Raw genomic sequence first — 24,284 nt, forward strand, 5'->3', positions numbered from 1 at the left:
GACCGGGGCACGAACCCGCGTCCCCTGCATCGGCAGGCGGACTCTCAACCACTGCGCTACCAGGGAAGCCCCAGTCTGTAGTTTCTTAAAAAGTTCAACGTACCCTACGGTACAAGACAGCCATTACACTTGTAGATTTTTACCCAAGAGAAACAAAAGCATATAACTTGTATACAAATGTACCGAGCAGCTTTATATGTAAAAAGTAAAAAACTAAAAACAAGCCAAATGTCCAGTATCAAGTGACTGGATAAACATATTGTGGTCTAGCCATACACTGGATACTACTCAGCAATCAAAAAGGAACTAGTGATACATGCAAAATGGATCATCTCAAGATAATGATGCTAAGTAAAATAAGAAAGATAAAAAAGAGTACATATGGTATGATTCTATTTGTATAAGATTCTAGAAAATGCAAACTAACCTATAGGGTTAGAAAGCAGATCTGTGATTGCCTGAGGAGAAAGGATGTATTACAAAGGAGCACAGAGAAACTTTTGAGGGTGGTGGATATATTCATGATCTGGATTTGGGTGATGGTGTCACAGGTGTATACCTACGTATGTCAAAGCTCATCAAATTATACTTTAAATATGTGCATTTATTGCACATCAAGTAGACTTCGGTAAAGCTGAAAACACTTTCCTGATCTTAAAAAAAAAAAAAAAAGACCTAATAAAGAAGCCAACGGGGTTCACAGTATTCCAGAAAAGGCGATGAACAGAGACCCACGATGAATCCTGGCAAATACTACCGGTGACTTCAGACCTTTCTTCCGTCACACTATATGCTGAAGGTTAGGGAGCCACAGAGTTAGGAAGGGAAAGAAAGCTGAATGGATGAAAAATTTCTGAATCCCTAGTTGTCTTTCACATGTGAAGACAACAACAAAAAAGATCCCGTCCCTTTCCCTGAAAGAAATACATTAAAACATGCTCCAGGTGATTCAAAATTAAGACCTAAGAATAGGGAAGTAATGAGACAAAAGGACTGGCGTTTATTCTTTCCCTCTGGAAACCTAGCCTGAGGAAGCAATCTGAAACATGAGAAATGACTTATTTAAGATAAACACAGTAAAATAATGTTCGCTGACATTTTCGCAGGGCTTACCCTTCACATGCATCATGTAATCCCACCCGGATCCTATAACGAGGCGCTGAGATCATCGCTATTGGACAGAAGGTCTCAGAAAGGTTCAGCAGCTTGCCTGAGGGGCAGAGCTTGCATCTGAACCCTGATGAGGCAAATTACAAAATTCAGCTCTGAGTCATGACTCTCTCCTCAAAAGCAGGAAATCACATTATAAGATGTCTGATTCAGAATATTTTACAGACATGAAATGATGTTTACAGGTTTTCTGGGTGGAATTGGGGGAGGGTGCTTATGACATGATGCTCAGTGAGGAACTCGGGTGCAGACCGTGTTGAGGACAGTGATCTCGGCTGCAGGAAGAGGCAGAAACCGGATCCTTGGGGTGGCGTTTGTAAGAGCAAGGAGTTGGGAGAGTGTTTAGGCAATGCTAGCAGGACAGACCAAAGAAAAGGAACGAGCGAGACATTTTTATATCAACATAGTCAGATCTCAAAGATGTGGCTGTAAGGTCAAAGCAAAAGGGAATAAAACAAAAAACAAGTTGCAGAATGACATATAGGTAAGCCACCACACCAACAATATATCCCTACGGGTACGCATACACATATGTCCCGGGACAAAAAGGACGTGGTAGCTTAGAGCAGTGATGGCCCTGGGCTACTGGCAGGACTGGGATGCAGGACGGTGTTCATGGTGTGGACAATACAAGTCTCTGAGGTCAGGGTGTGGATTTTTTTCCCCCTGCTTTTTTTTTGTGTGTGTGTGTGGTACGCGGGCCTTTCACTGCTGTGGCCTCTCCCGTTGCGGAGCACAGGCTCCGGACGCGCAGGCTCAGTGGCCATGGCTCACGGGCCCAGCTGCTCCGCGGCATGTGGGATCCTCCCGGACCGGGGCACGAACCCGCGTCCCCTGCATCGGCAGGCTGACTCTCAACCACTGTGCCACCAGGGAAGCCCTCCCCCTGCTTTTTATATATTTTTATATGTTAATTTTTTCAATGAGAAATTATTTTTCTTTTTATCAGAAAAAAAAGATGGCAAACATTAGGAGAAGAATTCTAGAAGAGCAGGGGTATATAAAAACGTCCTGAACAGCACTTGATGCTAAAGGAACATCTTGTTTTCCAGCTAATGTGGCTGCTGGTGGACAAGGACCAGAGGTAATGTGCAAAAGAAAGTAACGGAATGGGGGGAGGGATGGAGGAGGAATATGCAAAAGCCACAATAATTGAGTGAAGGTGGGCAGGGGGAGAAAGAACACAGCAAATGGCTAAATGAAATTCTACTTTATTCCTGCAAAACACCACTGGGAAGAAGTCATCTGTGACACACAGCTTCTGTGCCAGGTGTAAGGACATGCTTAATGAATGCCATTTAATGAAGAAAAAGGTTCTTATAAAACACCTGGCACAAGCAGGGTGAGGGAGTCACAGGAAGGGAGACCTTCGCCGCACCTGCTGGCATTTTAATAAGCACCTTCTAGAGCGTCCGCTCTCCAAGGCTGGTCAACAGTGTCAGAACCAGGTCCCTGACCACTGCCCACACTCGCTGACAGTTTGGGGAAGCTTATTTCTTAAGGACCATATGCTCAGGTATTGGAGCACTCTGGAAGGTAATTAAAATGGATCACTTTCAGCTGGAAGGGCCTGACCAGCACTCACATCCTCCTCTAAGACTTCACAGCCAGGATTCCTGCGCCGGGTCCCCTGTGCTTCCAAACCGAGATTTTGAGTTACCATTCAGATCTGTGCAGACCCGGAGAGGTGAGAAAACACTGTGTTTTCTTGTAACCTGGTTCTACTAAAACACAGAGTCCGTTATTGTAATGACCCTGGGCCCTAAAATATTTTTACGTGTGGCGATTTTTTTTCTCACTGATTTTGGAGCAAACCTCAGAAAGTGCAAAGTTTACTACCCTTTCTCGTGATCTGATGAGACATTTTGCTTTGTTCTGTTTTGTAAATGACACCAGCAAAGTCAAGTGAGGTTTTATAAAACCTAAAATGGACCTATTTCTTCTGCAATGATAATTCACTATCTTAAACCTTCCATGCCCAGACCTGAAACTTAATTCCAAATATACTCAATAAATTGATGCCATCCAAGGGGAGACAGACTGTGGGATCCAGAGGCACACAAGGGTACTAGAATCAATACGTTGTGACCAACTCAGTCCACCAGTTTTTAATTGAGCTCCTACTGTATGCCAAGCACTGTGTTTGGCCCTGGGATAGTTTTTTAAAAATGATAAGTGCATATTACTAAATGAAAGAAGCCAATTTGAAAAGACTACATACTGTATGATTCCAATTCTTATGACATTCTGGAAAAGGCAAAACTATGGAGACAGTAAATAGATCAGTAGTTGCCAGAGGGGCCTCAGAGAGATGAACAAGCAGAGAACAGAGAATTTTTAGGGCAGTGAAAATACTGTTCATGATATTATAATGATGAACATACGTCATTATATGTTTGTCCAAATCCATAGAATGTACAACACCAAGAGTGAACCCTAAGGTAAACTGTGGAATTTGGGTGATTATAATGTGTCAATGTAGGTTCATCTTAAAAAAAAAAGAACGAACCATTCTGGTGAGTGAGTGACATTGATCATGGAGGAAGTAAGGCGTGGGTGAGGGAAGGGGGTATATGTGAAATCTCTGTACCTTTCTCTCTATTTTGTTGTAAACCTAAAACTTCTTTAAAAAAAATAAAGTCTTTTAAAAATAATTTTTAAAAAACCCCAAACCCAAATAAGACTCATATCTTTCCCCTTTAGTTGTATCTATAAGTAAATTGAAACACATACATAAATCCTCTCTATCATAAAGTAAAAAGCTCTAAATATCATAAGCTATACAAAGAGAAGACTATAAGGTTATATGCTTCCATTTTAAAGCAATGGCATAAAACAAAACAAACATCTGTTGAGGGCCTACCACACACCAGTGCCTTCACTAGAGCCTGTGAAGTACCCAGGGACGTGGGAGCTGCAGTGCCACCTGCCAAGAGGGAAGAACGTGGTGGGGGAGGAAAGGCCGGGGCAACGAAACAGCAATTCAAGAGTCAAGACAACGACCTAAGAAATGTCACAAAGTAAGGGAGGGGCAACAGAGCCTTCTGCAGTCAGAGACCTGGGAGGTCACTGCCGATTCACGGTTGGGAGTGGCTTTCTGGAGGCCGCGGGGCTGGGGGGGGGGGTGCGGGCACTGAATGCTTTGTTCCTGTTATCACCTGTGTTTATGACAGTCACCACTTACTGAGCACATTCTTCATGCTTCTCACTCATCTCTAATCTTCACAACCCAGTGGGTTCTACAGGTAGGAAGAACGAAGGTTCAGAGAGGTTAAGGAACTTGTCCAAGGTCACACAGCCAAAGGAACTGGCTGAGCTAGGATTTGAGTTTATGCTTTTTCCACAAAGCCATGTTGCTTCACCAAGACAACACAAGCACAAAAGTATAAATGCAGACTTGTTCGTTTTCCATTCAGGCAACCCATTTGCCATGATCAATATAACTTCAACCTACCAACTTGACTATATAATGAGTCTTCCTCATGGGCAACACAGACACACACACAGACACAAGCACACTCCAACCAAATCACTCTGTACTGGACAAGGGAGAAAAAGCTGCCACCAGAAGACTACGGAAATCACAATTCCAAACTCCCCAAGTTCCTAAACGCTTAACTTTAAAGTATGTTACGACAACATACTCGACAGCATATGGCAAATCAATTACTAGTTTAAATCTTAAAACAAAAACATGGCAAGTGTGGTGCAGAAATAATCAAGAACACGGTTCAGTTTAGATTACAGTGGGCCACTAGAGTTTTGAATACAATTAATCATCATTCCAGGCAATGGGAAGCCATATTGACACTTATTCCTAATTTGAATATTTAATTAGGGTGAAGTTCTTCATCAAATTACCGCAGAACTGGGAGAAAGCCTGGAAGACTTACACAATTGCTATCTTAACCCCTTCCCAGCTGCTCACCTGTGAGCGCAGCTCTGGGGGGGAGAAGGCCTGTGCCCAGCCTGACGCCGTGGGAACTCAGGGGGGGAAGCTGGCGATCGAGGCTGAGAGGGGCCAGATGGTGACAACAGAAAGGTCCAAGGGAACAAACTGCTTGTGCCCAGAGTGAACTCTGAAACGAACCCTGGACCAAGACAGAAAGTCACATGTGTGAGTGCCCACTGTGTGCCCGGCGTGGCACTTCCATGTGTTTCCCCATTTGGTTCTCACAGCAACCCTGCAAAGAAGGTATTCTTATCTCCATTTTACAGACAAGGAAATTGAGGCTCAGAGGACTGATATAACTTACTCAAGGTATCACTGCTTGTGAGTGGTATCAAGAAGGCCAAGTTATTCATCGCATGCACACACACACACACCCCTACCTTGTACCCCCCCCAAAAGGGACAAGGAGAACACTTAACAGTCAATAAAAATGTATTTAAAGCTGTATTTTGGATATTCTGCATCGTGCAAATAAATTGGAGGGGGAGGGTAACCAAACCCAGGCCTCCTCAAGCAGCATTCTAAAATTCATCTCTTAGATTCAAAATGCACCACTGAGCTCCCCAAGCTGGGACATCACAGTGACGCTGTGTCCAGCTGCTCCGGAGATGGGTGAGGGCATGGGCAGCAAAGCTCAAGGAAACAGCCTTGGACTGCAAACCTGACACCTGGCGCTGCCGCCCCGACCCTGCACAAGGGAGCCTTGCTGAGTCACTCACTGCACAACACCACTGGTGGCCAGGGCGGGTGAGAGGGTGGCCGTGGTCAGTAACAGGACAAGAAAATGTGAATTTGGTTTTTTTTTTTCTTTCAAAATGGCAATGGCTCAACAGTAGCATTTATAACTACCTATCAGTGTGGACAAGAGATTACATTTCCTTAAGGTCCTCTTTCTCACTGTATGAAAAGACTTTTATTGACATTTCACGGGTGCCACAGGATTCTGAGTGACCAGAAGTAACACATTTTTCCCATGCAATCTCCCCCAAGACCCCCAGGATGGAGTCAAAGGCTGACTGTGCACACTGCGCTTGGCCATGGTGGGTTCAGAGATCTTTCTGCTTCCAGATTCCACCGAGGTGCTGAGAATGAGGGGCGTCCTGATGGTTTCCGACTAGCAATTTTCTTTTAGAAGCTCACGATGGGTTCAATTACCCTCCTGTGGACGTGGCCAGAGCTCCATATGCAGCGGCCACTTTCAGCAGGAAGCGGATTACGGGACGGAAGGGAAGAGCCGGCCGCGCAGCCCCGTGCTCGGCCCCCTTCCCGGCGGGCGGGCTGCAGGAGACCCAGGATCCAGCAGCCCTGCTCCGAGCCAGCTCCTTGCGGGAGCAAGTGGCGTCGGGAACTTTGAAACTTTCCTTTGTATATTACATTAATCCATACAAGAAAATCTCTTTTAATGAGGAGTGATGTAGTTACAAACTCTCCAGAGCCATAATTAGAGCAAACTAATTGAAGTTGTGTTTTGACACACTTTCCAAATTCACGGGTGCCAGATGACATATTCACAACACTGCTGCCGCACAACCATGGCGACGGCAAAATCATTAGGCTAATAACACTTATTTGCATTCTTCTCACGCCGGCAGCTCTCCCTTAAATACTGTTTCTACTACTCCTCCTTTACTGTAAGTTTCCACTGGAAGATATTAACAGTAATTATTAGTACTTTAGTGGAATTTTAACGTTAAAGAATCGCAACCTGCATTAACATACATCGAATGCCAATTCTTTTCCGTAACTACCGTTGGAAGGTTGGGGGTTATCTTCCTCCACCCCTCACCCCACAACCTGATGGCGACACAGTTTCACAGCTTCACTGGGGACAACCACTCCTAGCCCACCCCCGCTGGGATCTGAAGTCCGGGCTCCTGAACTATTCTGTTTCAAATGTTTGACGAGAAACATCTTTTTTTTTTTTTTTTTAAAGTACGTTAAAATGAAATAGTTAAGGAGAAATTTTTTCCGAGCAGTTAAAAAAAATCAACAATTTACAACACGGTCTTTGGTAATAATACTAATGAATTCCAGGAGGACGTGCTTTAACCACTCTGTCACCACCCTTTCAGTGATGAAAGACAGACTTGGAATAACCAGAACATGCGAAAGGCCAGCGCGGGCGGGGCAGGTCTGATCTGTCAATAGGGAGGCCCTGTTTGCCACCAACAAGGCCAATTTTTTGGATGCTTAACTCACACACAGAGAGGAAGACTCGACAGTTCTGAATAATGGTTATTAATGACTCCCTCCTCTAAAGTGACAAATTACTTCTGAAATTTAGAACCGGAGAGGTATGAAGAGTGAAGGGAACATGACAGGAAATGCCAGCAGAATGGAGTTCCTGCTTACTCCACAGCGGGGAAGGGCTGAGCCCTGGAAGACAACTCAGATCAAGGGCCCACCTCTCTGGGCATCTGGTGGCTCTGCCAGGGCCATGAGCACAGCCATCCCCGCCTGCACCTCGTGTCAGTGACCAATGTCTCACCTCCCAGGTGCACCGTAATGGGGAGGTGAGACCTGGTTCCAGCCCTGCTCTCCCCATGTGCCAGCATCAACAAGTCACTGCCAACAGTCCCTCACTGGATACTTAGGGTTGGGCTAGACAGTCACTCAGATTCTGGGCTTCCATAAATAACTTGGGATCAAGAAAAACCACCACCATGTCATTTACCTTTCAAAATTCAAGAGAAAATGGGGGCATAGGATGATACTGTCTTAACTAAAAATGGGCACTTGTGTAGAATTTCAAACTACAGTATTCAAATATGTATTTCAGGATAGATGTCTAATCTCAACCAGGGAAGATTTAATTGAGTGAAGAAAATGCTTTCTTAGAAAAATGTCAAAGGCTATACTCCTTTAACGCTTGGGAGTTTTCAGTTTCTTGAACTACCATTCTTGGACCACTCTGCTATTTTTCAAGTCGTTGATTACTCATAAAACAAAAAAGGAAAAGAAAAAGGGAAACTAATTTTCATAGCTGCAGCAACATTCCAAATCATGGTATTTATTCACTACATGTAAGTTTTATTACATTTGAACCCTGAAATGCCAAAACACCTACTTCCATTATAAAAGAAATGAAGAAAAAAGCCAAGCCTGGCTGAGGGCACCGCACTTCTATTGCAGATGAGCTGGTCTCATCTTGTAAACTGAAATATTTAAAGAGTCTCTAAACCTCAACGACCCTGCTTTTAAAAACAAGGAACATATGAGCACGGCTAGCTTTTCATCTTCTTCCAGCCTACTAAAATATCCGCTTCTCCAAAATTCAAGAGTAGCGAGGCTGCCAAACTCAGATTCATGAAAGGCCCCGTGCGTCTTCCTCTTCTTGCCCAATCAATCTCCAAAGCTGTGGAAAATAATTTGTTTAGCAAAATGAAGCAATGACTAATTAGGAGGTGGAATGTGGGTCCTGGTCTAGAAGCGTTTACGGCTGGGTTTGGTCCCCGGGGGAAGGCCGTGCCACTGGCTGCAGGGGACACTGAGGTGGAGGGTCCTAAACTCAGGAAGCCCTGAGGCTCCCTGAAGGCAGGGAGGACAGGATGGTGGGGCCTGGGTTCCAATCCTGGCCCTTGGGTAAGTCACCGTCTCTCCAAGCTTCGGGTTTCTCATTTCTTAAAATGAGGACACGATTATTCACCTCACTGCATGGTTGTAAAGATTAAAACGATATACATGAAGTGTTTACACAATGCCTGGCACAAGACGCTCAAAACACTGTAGCTGAAATAATAATGATGATGGTGATAATTGTATTTATTCTGATAATTATTAATATTATTATTCAACTGGAAACAAAACATCTGCTGCTCAAGAAGGAAGTTCAAGTTGAATGCTACCCTACCCACAGGCAAAAGTCCCACCTAAATAAATCCAAAAGGCCTTTGAAAAGTTACTGCAAGCAAAGGATTCTACTAAACATCCAAATTAATAACGGAAATCCTGCCTTGAAATAGAACAGCATGGGCGGGGGGCAGGGGGAGCGGTGTGCACTCAGAGGTGGTAAAATACCAGGAAATTTCACTTAACACTCATTTTTACTTTGTTTGGAGGCTAGATTTACACTGCGAGACCCAGGTGAAATATTCCATAGAGCCACCTGCAAACAGACTATCAGCTTCCACTCTGATAAAAGGTAAAATATCCTCCTCTAAATGGTCTGCTTCACAAAACCGACCCTGAAGTGAACTGATAAATCTGTTCTGACACATGGAAAACTATTTTCATAATCCTGAAAAAGGCCTTTCTCCAACCCCCCGAGCTCAAACCCACTGTGCAAAGAGCCCTAGCACATTTGAGAACCAGGCACAGGAGGGAATCATTTCACATTTATAAACCCGCTCTCTGGGACAACAACAAGCCCACATAACCATCATAACCACCAAGAAAAATAAGACACTCACAAAGTCACAAAAATTACAAAGGTAACACATTTACAAGCAGCAAATACCTTGTCCAAAATCTGATGCGCGAGACTGAAAGCAGGGAAGGCCAGCTCAGAGGTGGGAGCCGTACTGACTACTACCTAATTGTTCATTAAATAGAAGCTCTGACTTCCCAATAAGCCATATTAAAAATTAATATCAAAAATAATACCATTCAGCCTAAACTCATCCTTCATATGTAACAATACCAAGCCGCATTCTAATGAAATTTCACCTTCAATATTACTCTGACACCAAAACTAAGTTTGATACTGTTACAAAAGCAGTGCGGGCTTCGTGGCCCACGCAGTTTAAAGATATTCAAATAACCTTGCTCTGTAGGTCTCTCTCACACCACTCTCATGATCCCCAGAATAAATCAAACTGCTCGCAACCCTGCGTAATCGCGGGCTTGGAAGCCGGGCGAGGGGACCCTCTGGCGTATGGCCCTCACAGGGTCTCCTCAGGCAGCAACCACAACTCAGGTGGACGGGCCCCCCAGTTCCCGCCCACATGGCAGGCTCTGGGAAGTCCTTCTCTCCAGCGCCGGTCAGGAGCCTGGAGAAGCTGCACGTGAAGACGGATGGGACACCTGGGGCTGCACCCAACCACCGCTCCGCTCCCCAGCGAAATGCTTCACACCAGTGAGCCTGTGACCACGAGCATTAGGGCACAGGGACAGTCTGCAAGCCAGGGGCAGCTCATCCGCTTGGGTTCAAATCCCAGCTCTGACACTTAGTAGCCGTGTGACCTTGGGAAAGGAATTTAACCTCCCTGATTTCAGTTTCCTCACCTTGAAAAGGAGGAAAAAATAGTACCCGACTCACAGATCTGTTATGAGGATGAAGTGAGCTTTTCTTTGTAAAGTACTTGAATCGTGCCTGACACCCAGTAAATAAGTCTCGGTTGGTTGGTTGGTTGCACGGATGGATAGATGGAAGGAGAGATGTATCAATATGCGATACCTGGTCCTATGGGTGTAAATCATCTCACTTTATACATTCAATTCATATTTTCTGAGTGCAGCCATGTGCCAGGCACCTGGAGTTCAAAGGTCCCTACCATTTTGGAGCCACATATTTTTCACTGAATACTTACTGTATCAAATGAGATGATGCAGCTCAAAGTACTGGGTAAATTTTGATACACAGTGATGCAACGTTATCATCACTATTTTTGTGACTGGCCTTTTCTGAGGCTTTAAAGGAGAAAAAGGAAACATGAGAACCCCTGTCATCAGTAAGCCAGCAAATCTATTCATAAGACCAAACATAAATAAACTCGGCAATGACAGGGAAACGTGAAATGCCAGACTGTACGGTGCAGGCAACTGGAGGAGAGGAAGGCAGAAAACGATGTGGCCAGGCTTTCCAGAAGAGGTGAGGGCGAGGCGAGGGCTGGAGGGTGGACGGGACCCGTCCTCTGCACTCTGGAGCCCCGTCTGTGTCTTTCAGGAGGGCAGGGGCTCACAGCAATGGCCCGAGCAGAGATGGATCTGGGATGAGGACAGGTGCCCAGGAGCCGAGAGGAGAGTGGCCTGATTCGAGTGACATGATGTGGGGGGCGTGTCAGGCAATAGGAAGCCAGAGAAGGGTCCGGACAGGTAAAAGGGCACGTGCACGCTTGAGAACTCCAACAGGATGGCAGGCAACCCAGGACTTTAAAGTTCCAGACAAAGAATGTAAGCGTGGGCTATTTAAATGAAATAATACCGAGCCCCAAGAGCCTCCAATCTAAGTTTGATTTCGTGTTCTGGTCCCACCCCTCCAGCAGGTTCTTCTCTGGGACACCCTGGTGGCTGGTGCTTTGAGTTGGAGCGGGTGGAGGGCACCACGAGCAGAGTGAGGATGATTCCCGCGCCCATGCTCCCTGTGCCGGAACAGCAAAGCTGTCTTACCGTGTCCATCTTCAAAGGAGGGTCATAGCAGGAAGGATACGAACACGTGTGTCCTACCTTCAGAGTTAAACAAAAATGTGTGTGGTGTTCACATGAACAGAAAGTAAGTCTACTTCTCCTAAGTAAAGCCAGACCCGCAGTTGGGCCTGGCCACGGCCTGCAGAGGGGCAAGGTCCTGCAGGCCCTCCCTGGGTTCACGTACCCCCAAACTGTCTCTTGCGATTGTGGAGCTCAAAATCCATGTCATAAATTGTTTGCTACGGGGGGAAAAAAGAACCACTGGAATCAGCCCTTGAGCTTGCCTTCTACTCTTACCTTGACGGGGGACACATACAACCCTTCTCATAAATGATGAACCCTTATTAAACAACAGCTTTCAACTCTAAAATGAATTCCCTCCAATCCTCTGGGCCGAGCCTTCTCCTACTAAAACCTAAAAAGAGGAGAAACCGCTGGGCCTCCTCATAGGCAAATGCCCCCGCTCCAAGCCAGCCGCCGCTCGGGGAGGGGCAGACACCTCGGCAGGAAAGGGAGAACAGCCTCCCTGATCTGTGCAACTCCAGGCCTCCCGTTCAAGTCCTTCCACAACAGGGCAGGTGACAGATGGCGTCTGTGGTTCAAAGAGCATCTTATGACTGAACACTGACAGAAGGCAGCCCGAGCACTTTAGGCCGTCAGCTCAGACGACAGGACTGCAGCCGGTGAGCAAAGGCTCCGTCCCCGCTGCCGGCTTCTTCCGTGGGTGGATCAAGTGGCCCAGTGGATCCCACACCCGCAGGAAGGTGGGGTCAGGGGTCCAGGATGGAGCACGGCAGCCCACAGGCTCCCGAAAAGGGATGTGACAGGGATGAGCCCGGACGTGCATGGCCTGAATGCTAGATCACCGCGGAGGGATGTTTCCTCTCCTTTAGGAAGAGCTATTAACCTTTCAGATGACAGCCCTGGGATGGGAGTGACGAGACGATTTCTGAGGTCAGCAAGGATCTCTGTTCTCAAAACCTGACATCGACGTGCAAAAGTTGTGACTGAATCCTGGTGTCCCCGAGTGGAAGACTAAATGCATGTGACAGATCTTCTGCCGTCAAAATGCCCCATTTCCCAGAGTATCTGTCACAGATTGATAACATCCACGCAAAAAGTTAAGTACAATTATGACTGTCACTAAGAAACATACTTTGGAACCTGTGACTGACAACTTGCTGGAAGCTGACAAATCACCAGAAGATTCCTGAACAACTTAGAGCAGCGCCACGTACCTTATAAGGGAAGCTCAGCCCCAGCGGACACGGGGAGAGGCTCCCGGGAGGCTGCGCCCTGTGTCTCTGGGAAGGAAGATGACATTTTCTCCTGGGGGGACAGTGTTGGTGAAGGGTCACCGCAGGAGCCCATGGCCTGAGGTCTGGGGGGCAGAGTTCAGGGGGCCGCTTCTCCCTTAGGACCCCAGGCCAGCAGGAAGGGCAGAGTGGCGCTGCTGGAGCCAGGGGTCCCCGCCCAGCCCTTGTCCACAGAGCCGTGAAGTGCCCGGACATCCCAGCACTCTGGCGTGCAGACTACTGGCTTCAGCTGGACTCCGAGAGCGAGCTCCTGCCTGCCCACGCTGGGACGGAGCCACGGGCTGCGGCGCGTGGGCCTCTGTGCCTCCATCTTGGGAGGGCGCCACAGTGGCCACCCTGCAGGCCCTGAGCTCTGTCCTGACACCGGCTCCAGTGCGCGGGAGGAGGCCCGGCTGCAGGTCGGAGGATGAGGAAGCGCCGACAGCGGTGCGAGCAGACCTGGGTGACAGGCGCCCACTGGAGCTCCCCGAGTCGCCCGGGGCAAGGTGTCTGCGGCCCCAACGTGCAGGTCTGCTGAACCTGCAGTTCTGAGGGTGGGGCCAGGGAATATGATGCATTTCAAGAACCACTGAAGGTCTGAAGACCCAAACGCTATTTGAATACTGTCAGCAATTGGGTGCACATGACCTCGCAAGCCGGCTTCTTCAATGCCACGGGGTTCTTTTTACCCTTGGGAAGTTCTCTTTATTAATTTTTTAAAATGTTAAGCCCAAACCTACCTCCTTATAACTTCATCCCACCTGATCTAATGTTGCCTTCAGGGGCTCCCAATGCCCCAGCCCCACCTGGAAGCACTTCTACTTTCCCTTCTACGCGGTGACCATTTAGAAACTTGAAGCCAGCTGCCTTGCCTTGACTCAGATCAAAACTCAGAGATTCCTCACACTCAAGCTTAATGCTCAAGTTGGGTAACTCTGACAAGGTGGTGCATGGCAGTGGACGCAACACTCCTGATGTCCTGACAGGGCGCAGGACACCGGGTCGGGGGCGTGCCCCACTGTGCACGCCAGGCTGCACTCGAGGTACCCAAGCTCGGGCCCAGCCTGGCTACTTCACATGGACCGCTGCTAGGCCACATCTCCTCAATTTGGTGCCCGAGCCGCTGACTTTTTGAACCTTGGGGGGCCCTGTCCATTTTCGCCCATCACCTTTCACCCCCCGGTAGCGGCAGGGTGTTCTGGCTGTAGGGGAGATGCGGAGTATTGATTCTGTCACTCAGCACATCGGCTCTCCCTAATGACCCTGTGTCATCTGCACATTTGATATGCGTGCCTCTGACGTCTTTATCAAGTCACGGGTTCTGCTGTTCAGCAAGCCGGGGGGCAGCAGCTCACCAGGGCCCCTCGTGGGAAGGCACAGAGCTGTTCACTCAGCCACACGCTGGGGCTACTGGTGCTCCATCAACTGCGAGTCTGCCTGCCTCCCCGAGCTTTTCCGGACCTCGGTTCCAGCAGAAGCTGAACCTTCTTTTCTCCGCAGAATCATATGTGAGAGCTGGTGTGTGGGAGAGGAGCGGGGCTGCTCTGGCTGAAGGGGGAAGGTGCTTCCTCTGTCTGCACGTGCCCCACAGCAGCAGCAAAGAAGCAATCGGAAAAGCCCAAATCCAGGGACCCCGACATTTGCTCACACACACCAGGCAGACTTGCAAAGCTGAGGCCAGCCCGGGAGAGAGGTGGGGACGTGGGATCACGCCCGATGTCCAAGGCCAGGCCCACCCTGCTGATCAATGTGTGTGAAGCAGACGGCAGAGGACGGGGCAGCGCTGAGGCCCAGGGAGAAAACGGAGGCTCCAGGTCCCCGGAAAAAGTGTCATGCCCTTCCTCACGTGGGAAAAACTGTCAAGAAATGAGTGCAGAGACGTGTGTGTGTGTGATGAAGACTCGCTGGGTGAGGAAGAGAAGCTCTGCCAACACATCTCATCCTGCCTTTGGCTGTGGACTTCGACCACTGTGTCCCATTCACCGGATACAGCCAAGGGGACTGCCCATCCTGAAAGGACAACGCCACATCTGGCCCCTCGACTAGCATTCTCTGCAGTAACAGGGAGGAAACAGGCAGGAGGTGCTCGTTCTGAGGGGCAGTACTGGCCTCTGGAAAGGGAAGGCGGCTCTGCCAGGACCACGAGGGCCCCAGGTGATGACCCATCAACAGAAACTCCACCAGCTGCCCCTTTTGTCTGACATAAGCTGGGGATGACAGCCCTCCAAAAAATGACAGGAAATTCTTTGATATACGAGTGACAACGAAAGAAATGTAGGCAGCGAACACGTTTTTAGCTTTTCAAACAGAAGCTCCGGCTCAAGAAGGCAACAAGTTCGGCTACTGGCCCTCCCTGACTCCCTTCCTTCCCCCGGGGATTGGCTGGGAAAACGGCCCGCTGCCCGCGGGGGAACCAGCCTGCCTATCCTCTAGGCTCCTTCAAATCTGGTCAGTAGAGGGCGCTGCATCCCCGCACTCTCTCTCCAGCCTGGGCTTTGCAACTTGATCCCTGTGTCCACACAAAGGCCACAGCTGAGGTATTTCTTACATGCTTGTAGTTTAATAGTACAGGAGAAAGAAGCAGCAAAAACAAACTTGCTATTTTATGACATGATATCACCTATGTAAAAAGTACACAGAAAAATGACTTGAAGGAAATATAGCCAAAGGTTATGAGCCTTTGCTTACTGGAGATGGAATTCGTTTTTTTCATTATTTTCTATACTCCGTCAGTTTTCTACAAGCTTGTATTCCTCTCATAATCAGAAAAACCTGAGGAGTCTTCAGGGACTCAGGAGCTGTCTGCGGGTGGGAGTGGAGAGGCTACAGCCCAGGGTCTGAGGCTGTTGGAGAAGCATTTGTTGCAAAACTGAATATATGCCTGCACCTGGGCTGAGCTCTGGGAAATAAAAGGCACTAGACACAGTCCCTGCCTTTAAGGAGTTTACAACATGAGTGAAGGTATAATGGCTGAGAAGCGCTCTGAGGGGAGAGCCTGGCACAGGCACAGGACACTCAGGGAAGGCCTACTGGGAGAGGCGGCATTTGCGCTGACATCTGAGGTAGGGGATGGGAGACACACCTGATGCACAGGTGTCCACATGAGCAAAGGCACAGAAGCACAAAACAGGAAGGGGAAAAGAGGCTATTGGTTCAAAGTTTGAGGCGTGGGGACAAGAGAGAGAAGACTAGTCCTGGGAACAGACCTGGAGGCCTCCATCCTACACGCCCACTGCAGACCCCCGGCAGAAACAAAAGCCTCATCCACAGCTCACCACCAGAGAGAAAGCTGTTAGGTTCCTCTGCTGGACAGATTACAGGGATCTGAAGCCACACGGAATAACATACTCATCATTTCATAAATCTTCAGTGGAAAAATTGAAAAATCAGTATTTCATTTCTTGTCAAAGATGCACAATAGGAGAACAATATGAAAACTGAAGAACATAGGAAAAACCCTGATGATTTAGGGGGCTCATGTAGGTGTACAGGCCACTGTACACCTGAGAAGCATTAATTTAACATTCAATTATCCTACTGCATACTGCCTGACTTAACTCAGTCAAATTAGAATACATTTTATATTGACTTTTTTTTTTTTTTTTTTTTTTTGCGGTACGTGGGCCTCGCACTGCTGTGGCCTCTCCCGTTGCGGAGCACAGGCTCCGGACGCGCAGGCTCAGCGGCCATGGCTCACGGGCCCAGCCGCTCTGCGGCATGTGGGATCTCCCTGGACCGGGGCACGAACCCGCGTCCCCTGCATCGGCAGGCGGACTCTCAACCACTACGCCACCAGGGAAGCCCTATATTGACTATTTTGACATTTGCTTTATTTGGCAAGTAAAACAAAACTGATCCAATTTCCTTGCAGCCACTGTAAACCATAAACTGTACAACAAGAGGTTATAAAATACATAAGCCTCACAAGGCTTGTTCCCACGCACTATCTCCAGTTCTGCGTGGCTCTCTGTGGCCTGTGTTCTCGGGTCCCCTGGCTTCAGTTCCTAGAGCCCGTGCGCCCACGCTGGCCGGCTAGCTTCTGGGGAGATCGCTCTTCCTGTCTTAACTGGAGAATCAGAGCTCTTCCTTTATATCTCAGAAAGTTAAAACCTGCCCTGAGGTGGTGCCTATTTCTAGGCCCTTCCAGACCATATAATGTCAACAGGAAGCAGCTGGAACCTCTCCAAGGTGATGGGCCTGAGCTGACCCTGAGCACACGTGACGGGAACCGCAGCCTCGACGGTGCCCTGGGCAGTGAGAAAGGAACTCCAAAGTGCTGAACTGAGCTGTGCGCGCCTCGTACTCCTAAACCAAAGACACGCAACTCTGAGGAGCTCATCAGCTAGTCATATCTCTTCACACCAAAGTGAAACTGAAAACTGTCAACACTCCTCAAGTTTCAGGCGATGGCAGTGGTAGATATGATTAAGTACCGCTCTTGGTTTGTGAAACTGTCGAGAGTGAGAAAGGCCAGACTGCCTTCTGGAGGACACCCCGAAGGACAGGCCCCGAGCTGCCGGCTCACGACTGTGCGTTCGTCCGAGGCAGCGGGAAGCCCAGCAGAGGAACAGGGCGCAAGGGACCGCCTATACCACCCTCTTCCCTGACTCCCGGGGGCAGGGTGTGGACCGTGGGGCGTGGGGAGGGGGAAGCACCCAGTAGTGGTTTTGTCCTGTTCCTGGTCGATTTTGCTCACCTCGAACTGCCCACGCGGAAGCTCTGAGATCCGTCCTCATCTATGTTACGTCCAGCTCCAAGTGGCACCACCTCACCACTTCGTACTGGTTTTATTTACTTTTGTAATTCCTTTCTCAAGCTTAGTCTGTCATTGCTGTTTGTTCCCTGTCCTCAAATAATCTACTGCTAATGATGCAGAGGTTTTTTTTTTTTTTTTTTTTTTTTTTTTTTTGCGGTATGCGGGCCTCTCACTGTTGTGGCCTCCCCCGTTGCGGAGCACAGGCTCCGGACGCGCAGGCTCCGGACGCGCAGGCTCAGCGGCCATGGCTCACGGGCCCAGCCGCTCCGCGGCATATGGGATCCTCCCAGACCGGGGCACGAACCCGTATCCCCTGCATCGGCAGGCGGACTCTCAACCACTTGCGCCACCAGGGAGGCCCAGATGCAGAGGTTTTTGATCGGACAGAGTGTTGAGACCATTACTGCCTCTGCTCCAACGGAAATCAGGTGCAGAGACCAGTTTGCTCACTCAAGTTTCTTTGTAAACAGCCCCTGACAAACTTCTCACTATTCTCTCCTACCCAAAGTACCTATCTCTTAGTTTGTCTCTCTTTGGGAACAGGAACAATACAGAAATGAACAAAATTACTTACCAACCCTCCTGGAGTTGAGAGAGTTGCTGGCCAAGGCAGAGACGGAATTCCACCTTTTAGGGCCAGCACTTCCGGCAGCGTGGCTACAAGTCATGCGTCTGTGTGCGACTACGAGCTCTTTAGAATAACAAGCCCATTTTACGTTGCATATTCTGCTATTTTAGAAGCCTGCAGAATAGGTGCAACAGACTACAGAATGGCTTTTACGTTCATGTAATGCAAAGACTTCTAACCGGCTTTGTAAAATCTCCTCTAAAGGTATATCGCTTCTGCAATGTTTCCGCAGATACCAAGTAGAGGGGTTCTAAGATGTTACCCAGTGGGACCCAAGACCACGCGACTCTGTGACACGCATAACAGAACAAGATGCCACTGACAGGGCCTCACCTGGGAAGGTTGGGGGCTGGGGTGGAAGCAGCTGATGACTGGGAAGGCGTAGTGGGTCGAGATGAGTCATGATTTCTTGGTACCCTGCCCATTCGATACCAGATCCCCATGCTGTTCAACTCCCTTTAGGAGAAAAGAGAAATCTTCATGGCACCGTTGAACATAAAATTACCTGAGCTACAAAGCAAACCAACTCATCTAAGAGAATCATAGCCTCAGACGCCAGGGAATCGATTCTCGTCCATGAACGTGGATTAACATCACCTCCCTTTGTGCTCTGGGCATCACAGTTCAAAGCCTAACGTGATGGCAACTGTCCCAACTCAGCAGGCCCGTCTGACATGGCCATCTTCTTCCCCCGCCCCTGGGCCTGCCTTCCTACTATATTCTATCATCATTTTCCTTGGTTCTCGGTCTGCAAAGTTCTTTATATTCCGCCATTTCACGGTGGGTATCTGTGCGATCATCTGCTTCAAGTTCTTTGTGTGGTTAGGGCGAGACAGATAGGGCACCGGGCTGGCACGTGTGCCTGGTGTTTAGCTATGGGGAGAACTAGCCCCACCCAGCTCCATGCCGTGCCGCCGCCCCTCCCCCTGCCCCCCACCTCCAGGATAAAGCTCCTCACTGCCTGGTGTCACCTGGAGTCAGCCTCATTCTCAGGGTCAGTCTCAGAGACATCTTCACAGAGCCCGAGGCACGTGACCCATGAACCACCACAACTAAGGGTGGTGACAACAGGGCCCGACGGATGCCACGTCAGGGTTCCTGTTACTTGATCTGCACACACCCCTGCAGCCCGGCCCCATGCCCCACGGTCACAAGCGTTTATGAGACAGGCATACTCGCAGGAACTGTAACAGGATTATTTTAGACACATCAATGTCCAACTGCTCCACTGCCGCACAGAACTACACATTGGGATGTAGAGGAAGATCATCCCTCCAAAAAATGAGAACAGATTTGTTCAGAGGATTCTTCTGGTAGCCTCTCAGTATACCACACTATTCTGAACCACAGCCGTGTCTTATCAGATGGTTGATTCCAATCAGCTGCACTGATTTTGCCACCTCTCGGTATCAGGCCATAGTCAGGTCTTGGAGGAGCTGTTCCCAGTCTGACAACCCCAGACCTTTGCAAAGTAACCTGTGAAACTGTGCCCATTTTTAAGAAAAAGTGACAGAGCTCTGAACACTGAATTCTCTTTTCTTAAAAATAACACTGGAATTGTCTTCCTCTGGAAAAGAATTTTTGCCCCAAGATGAAACAAAAATACACTTTATTTAGCAATCTTTTCAAAATGATATAAAAAAAGGATTCTAGTTTTGATTACCAAGACATATATGGTAAGAATCTATTCTTTAGAATTGTTTAAAAATTGAATCTTTTAAAGTAGCATAGTGTGTAATTTTGAAGAACTGAATACACATAGCAACTGAATATACATAATACATGCAGTAATTGTTAAATTGTTGGTTTCTACTATTTGTATGTAAATGGCTGTTTCTAAGATACCTGAAGTATGGTTATTTTCTTACCTATTTTCTACTTCCATAACCCTGTTTCCATGACTTTAAACCATGTTGCAAAACAGGATTTTTGTGTAGAAAGGGTATGATCATAGAGTCCTTTTTTTAAAAAATTAATTAATTAATTAATTAATTAATTTATGGCTGCGTTGGGTCTTTGTTGCTGCGCACAGGCTTTCTCTAGTTGCAGCAAGCGGGGGCTACTCTTCGTTGCTGTGCACGGGCTTCTCACTGCAGTGGCTTCTCTTGTTGCAGAGCACGGGTTCTAGGCGCGCAGGCTTCAGCAGTTGTGGCTCGGAGGCGCTAGAGCGCAGGTTCAGTAGTTGTGGCGCACGGGCTTAGTTGCTCTACGGCATGTGGGATCTTCCTGGACCACGGCTTGAACCTGTGTCCCCTGCATCGGCAGGCAGATTCTTAACCACTGAGCCACCAGGGAAGCCTGAGTCCTTCTTAAGGACCACAAAATCTTGAGACAGAGAATCAGATTCCATAGCTGAAGAGTCCAAACAAGCTATCGTGCACCAAGATGAAAATAACCTCTATTTCTGTGACACCCGCTCCCCACGTGCTTCAAGCAAACACCGCAGCTCTATCTCTCTCTCTCTATCACCCAGTCCGTGAGCAGCCTTCAAGGAAAGGCCATGGCTTTTCAAGTAAAGAGGAGGGTCTGGGCTCAAATGAGCAAGATCCAGGAGGCCGACCTCAAAAGCCAAGTAGGAGAACACATCCATGATGTAGGGACCCACAGGGATAAGCAAGAAGATTGCAAAGCCGGCCAGGTAGAGGCACATGGCCAAGAGGCCGAAAACCCTCAACCAGACTATTAATTTGAGAGACCCGAGTTTCAGTTAACTGAGTATAATGGGTGAACATCTATTATTTTTTGGACATCCAGCATCGCTTCATCCCTCTTCTGACTCTCTACCTTCCCTCCGTATTCGGGGAGCAGCCACCCCTCATTCCCAGTGCCTGAGTTCCAATGGAGCTGACCCCACTTTCAGCTCAGACTTGGTCAATCAGAGATTGACAATTTCCTGGTAGCAGCGACGGGCTCAGGGTGCACGGGACCCCAGTGAGATCAATCAAGACCAAGGCGAATGAATTCTAGAACTTGTGAATACTGGTCAGGAGCGTGGTGTCCTGAACCAGCGGCCTCCCAGGCAGGGAGGGCAGCAAGGAGAGCTAAGGCCAGAGGCTGATGAGAGGCAGACGGCTGGGCCCACGGGTCACACAGAAGTCTCAGGACCCGGTCCCCAGGGGTGACGTGAGCACTCCCGGCAGACAGCACAGATGAGACTGGGGTTGTTGAGACTTACCCGATGAACGTGTACTGAGGAGGGGCCTGCTTGGTCCGGCCCATGATCCGAATGTCACAAATGGCAGCTTCGGTTGAATCCCGTGGGATGAACTTAATGCACAGCCTCTTCTTCCTAAAAGCCACTTCCTCTGAAGCAAAGGACAAGAAAAGGGATGAGTCTTCCAGAGGTGCCCACGTCTCCATTTTCAACACCGTGTCTCCTGTCACGTTCCCTTCCCGGCGGTGGAAGTGACCAGCCATCCAAGTCGCCCGAAAGAAGGGCTGGACGCAGGGCTGCGGTGGACAGGCCCAGTCACCCTGCTCTGCATTTGGGGCCTGACCCCCGACAACCCCTGCCGAGAAGGGGCCCACAGGGCACACACACCCCTGCAAGGAGCATCCTGGAATAAACCCACGACTACAACCTGCTCGCTGCTCCAGCCATCAGATACAAACACACGGACACCCTGAGTGTCAACACATTTCACTACATGGTCTTTTTTCTTTTTCACTTTAAAAAAAAATTTTTATTTATTTATATTTTAAATTTTTACTTTTTGGCCACACTACACGGCATGTAGGATCTTAGTTCCCCGAACCAGGGATCTAACCCGGGCCCCCTGCAGTTGGAAGCACGGAGTCTCAACCGCTGGAACACCAGGGAAGTCCTTTTTCACTTTTTATTACAGAAATTTTCAAACATTCCCCCAACCGGAGAGAACAGTAAGATGAATCCGTATGTTCCCATCATGCGGTTTGAACACTGTCAACAACGGGCGACCTGGTTTCATCTCCTTCCCCCACCCCCTTCAGCTTTGCTGGAGATTTAGAATGACTCCCCAACACCACGTCATGTCACCCACCAGTATCTCAGTAGGTATCCATGGCAGGCTTTTTTATTTTAATTATTATTATTTTTTTTACCATGACTGTTATCATTCCGAACAAAATGAACAATGATTCCTTAATATCATCCAAGAGTCTACACTCACGTTTTCTCCATCATCTCAAAAGTGTCATTTAACTGCTGGTTTGTCTGGACCAAGACCCAAACACTGTCTGTGCACTGCATTTGGTTGTTAGGCCTCTTTTGTTCTGTGGCAACCTCTCCACCTTCCCTTTATCTTCAGGGCACTGACAGGATGGAGAACTCAGGTCACCCCCTGTACTTCCTGTAAACCGGCAGAGTGAAAGGCTCGATTCGATTCCGATAAGGCAGGAGCACATCACAGGTGATGCAACGTACATCCGACGGTGTCACACATGTGGCCTGGAGCTCAGCTGGGCCACCCTCGGTAGGTCCCACTGCTGTTGGTACCTCAGTTATAAAGTCCCCAACAACCATGCTCATGAGGTTTTCTCATCCCCTGATGACTGTTGCCTAGATTCATAATCTCATTAAAGTCGTCAACATAGTGATTTTCTGTCATTCCTTCTGCATTTATTAGCTGGAATTTTTCTATATAAAAAACATCTTATTGTTCAACTACCTGGTCTCCCTGAAACATGCTTTGTTATAGGAGAGGAAAGATAAATATGGGATTCGTTTATTTAGCAAGTCTTAAGAGTGATGAGTTGGTACCCCAGCAACTGCCAAAGGTGAACAACCACCCACATGTTTTTTGTTTGTTCATTTGTGGTTTTTAAACGTGACTTTCAATCAATTGCAGCCATTCAGTACATGAGTTGGATAGATCTGGGTTGAAATTCCAACTCCACCATTACCCAGCACCATAATCTTAGGCAAGTGACTCAACTTATCGGTAAAAGGGAGTTAATGAAACTTGAGGCCATAGGGACACTGGGTGGATGAAATGTGATGACACATATGCTTCCCTTAGCCCAGTGCCTGGCACACAGTAAGTGCTCAGTAAAGAACAGCCATGGATGTTCTTACTGTTTTTTTTTTTTTTTTTTTGCGGTACGTGGGCCTCTCACTGTTGTGGTCTCTCCCGTTGCGGAGCACAGGCTCCGGACACGCAGGCTCAGCGGCCATGGCTCACGGGCCCAGCCGCTCCGTGGCATGTGGGATCTTCCCAGACCGGGGCATGAACCCGTGTCCCCTGCATCGGCAGGCGGACCCTCAACCACTGCGCCACCAGGGGAGCCCCTTACCGTATTATTGTAAGTAAGCCTCTGGCATACAATTTGTGTCAGTGTTTGGCATTGATTTTCAAGACCTTTCAGTTCTGTGGCAGGAAATAAGTGCATTTAAATCAGGGAGCAGGATAAAGAGGGAAGTGCAGTCCTGCTGCTGGTCTTGATTTTTGCCAAGGGGAGATTAGAATCAGGTGCTGATATTTTGGGGGAACCAGAAGGAAACTCAGAAACTTTGTGGGTTCTTTTCCTAGTGAGGAAACTGAGGGCTAGACCAGATCTACCAGCTATGAGTAATAATACTGGATACTGAATCCAGACCCCAAATATTGTATCCAAGAAGGCAGTGGTGGTAACTGGGGGTAAACTGTCCGCAGCAACCCTGCAGCTTCAAAAACTATGAGCTGATAAGATCAGGCCTTTGAGAGTGTGAAGGAGGAGAGACCTTTCCTCCAAGTAAACTAAGATGCAGGTATTTTATGTACTTGCTCTGCCAGCTGCTCTCTGCTCCATTCTTCCATCTACAGCAAACTCGGGGTAAGAGATGGAGCCACTAATTACCCGTGCTTACACAGGCCTGATTTTAAGCAAACATACAGAGTCCACAGAAATGTGTTCAGTCACGCTAATGAACACAGAGAAAGGACACAGCACTTTACTAAAACGAACAGTCTTCCAGTTTTTAAGTGCTATACAGATTGCAACAAACCGTATTTTAAATTAATTACAGGCGTCTCATCTTTCTGGCTGATTTGATAAAATCAGGACCCTAAATGCTCTCAAGCATCACAGAGCTGACCACAGGTTTATCTGGTCAGCTTGAGCTCACCTGTCCCTGGGTAAAGGCTCCAGGAATGACCGCAGGACCCTAAATGAATAGGCGAC

At 48.2% G+C, this 24,284-nt stretch overlaps 1 protein-coding gene across 1 annotated transcript in view; it reads right to left on the minus strand.

Moving 5' to 3' along the window:
* The window catches only part of MVB12B (multivesicular body subunit 12B), a 194,288-nt gene that overhangs the window by 96,358 nt on the left and 73,646 nt on the right, over positions 1-24,284 (minus strand). Inside the window, 2 exon segments of the mRNA XM_060100447.1 lie at positions 18,480-18,602; positions 21,322-21,451. Of these exon segments, the coding sequence (XP_059956430.1) occupies positions 18,480-18,602; positions 21,322-21,451 (253 nt within the window).

Source organism: Mesoplodon densirostris, chromosome 6 (assembly GCF_025265405.1).
Source record: "Mesoplodon densirostris isolate mMesDen1 chromosome 6, mMesDen1 primary haplotype, whole genome shotgun sequence".
NCBI classification, from domain to species: Eukaryota; Metazoa; Chordata; class Mammalia; order Artiodactyla; family Ziphiidae; genus Mesoplodon; species Mesoplodon densirostris.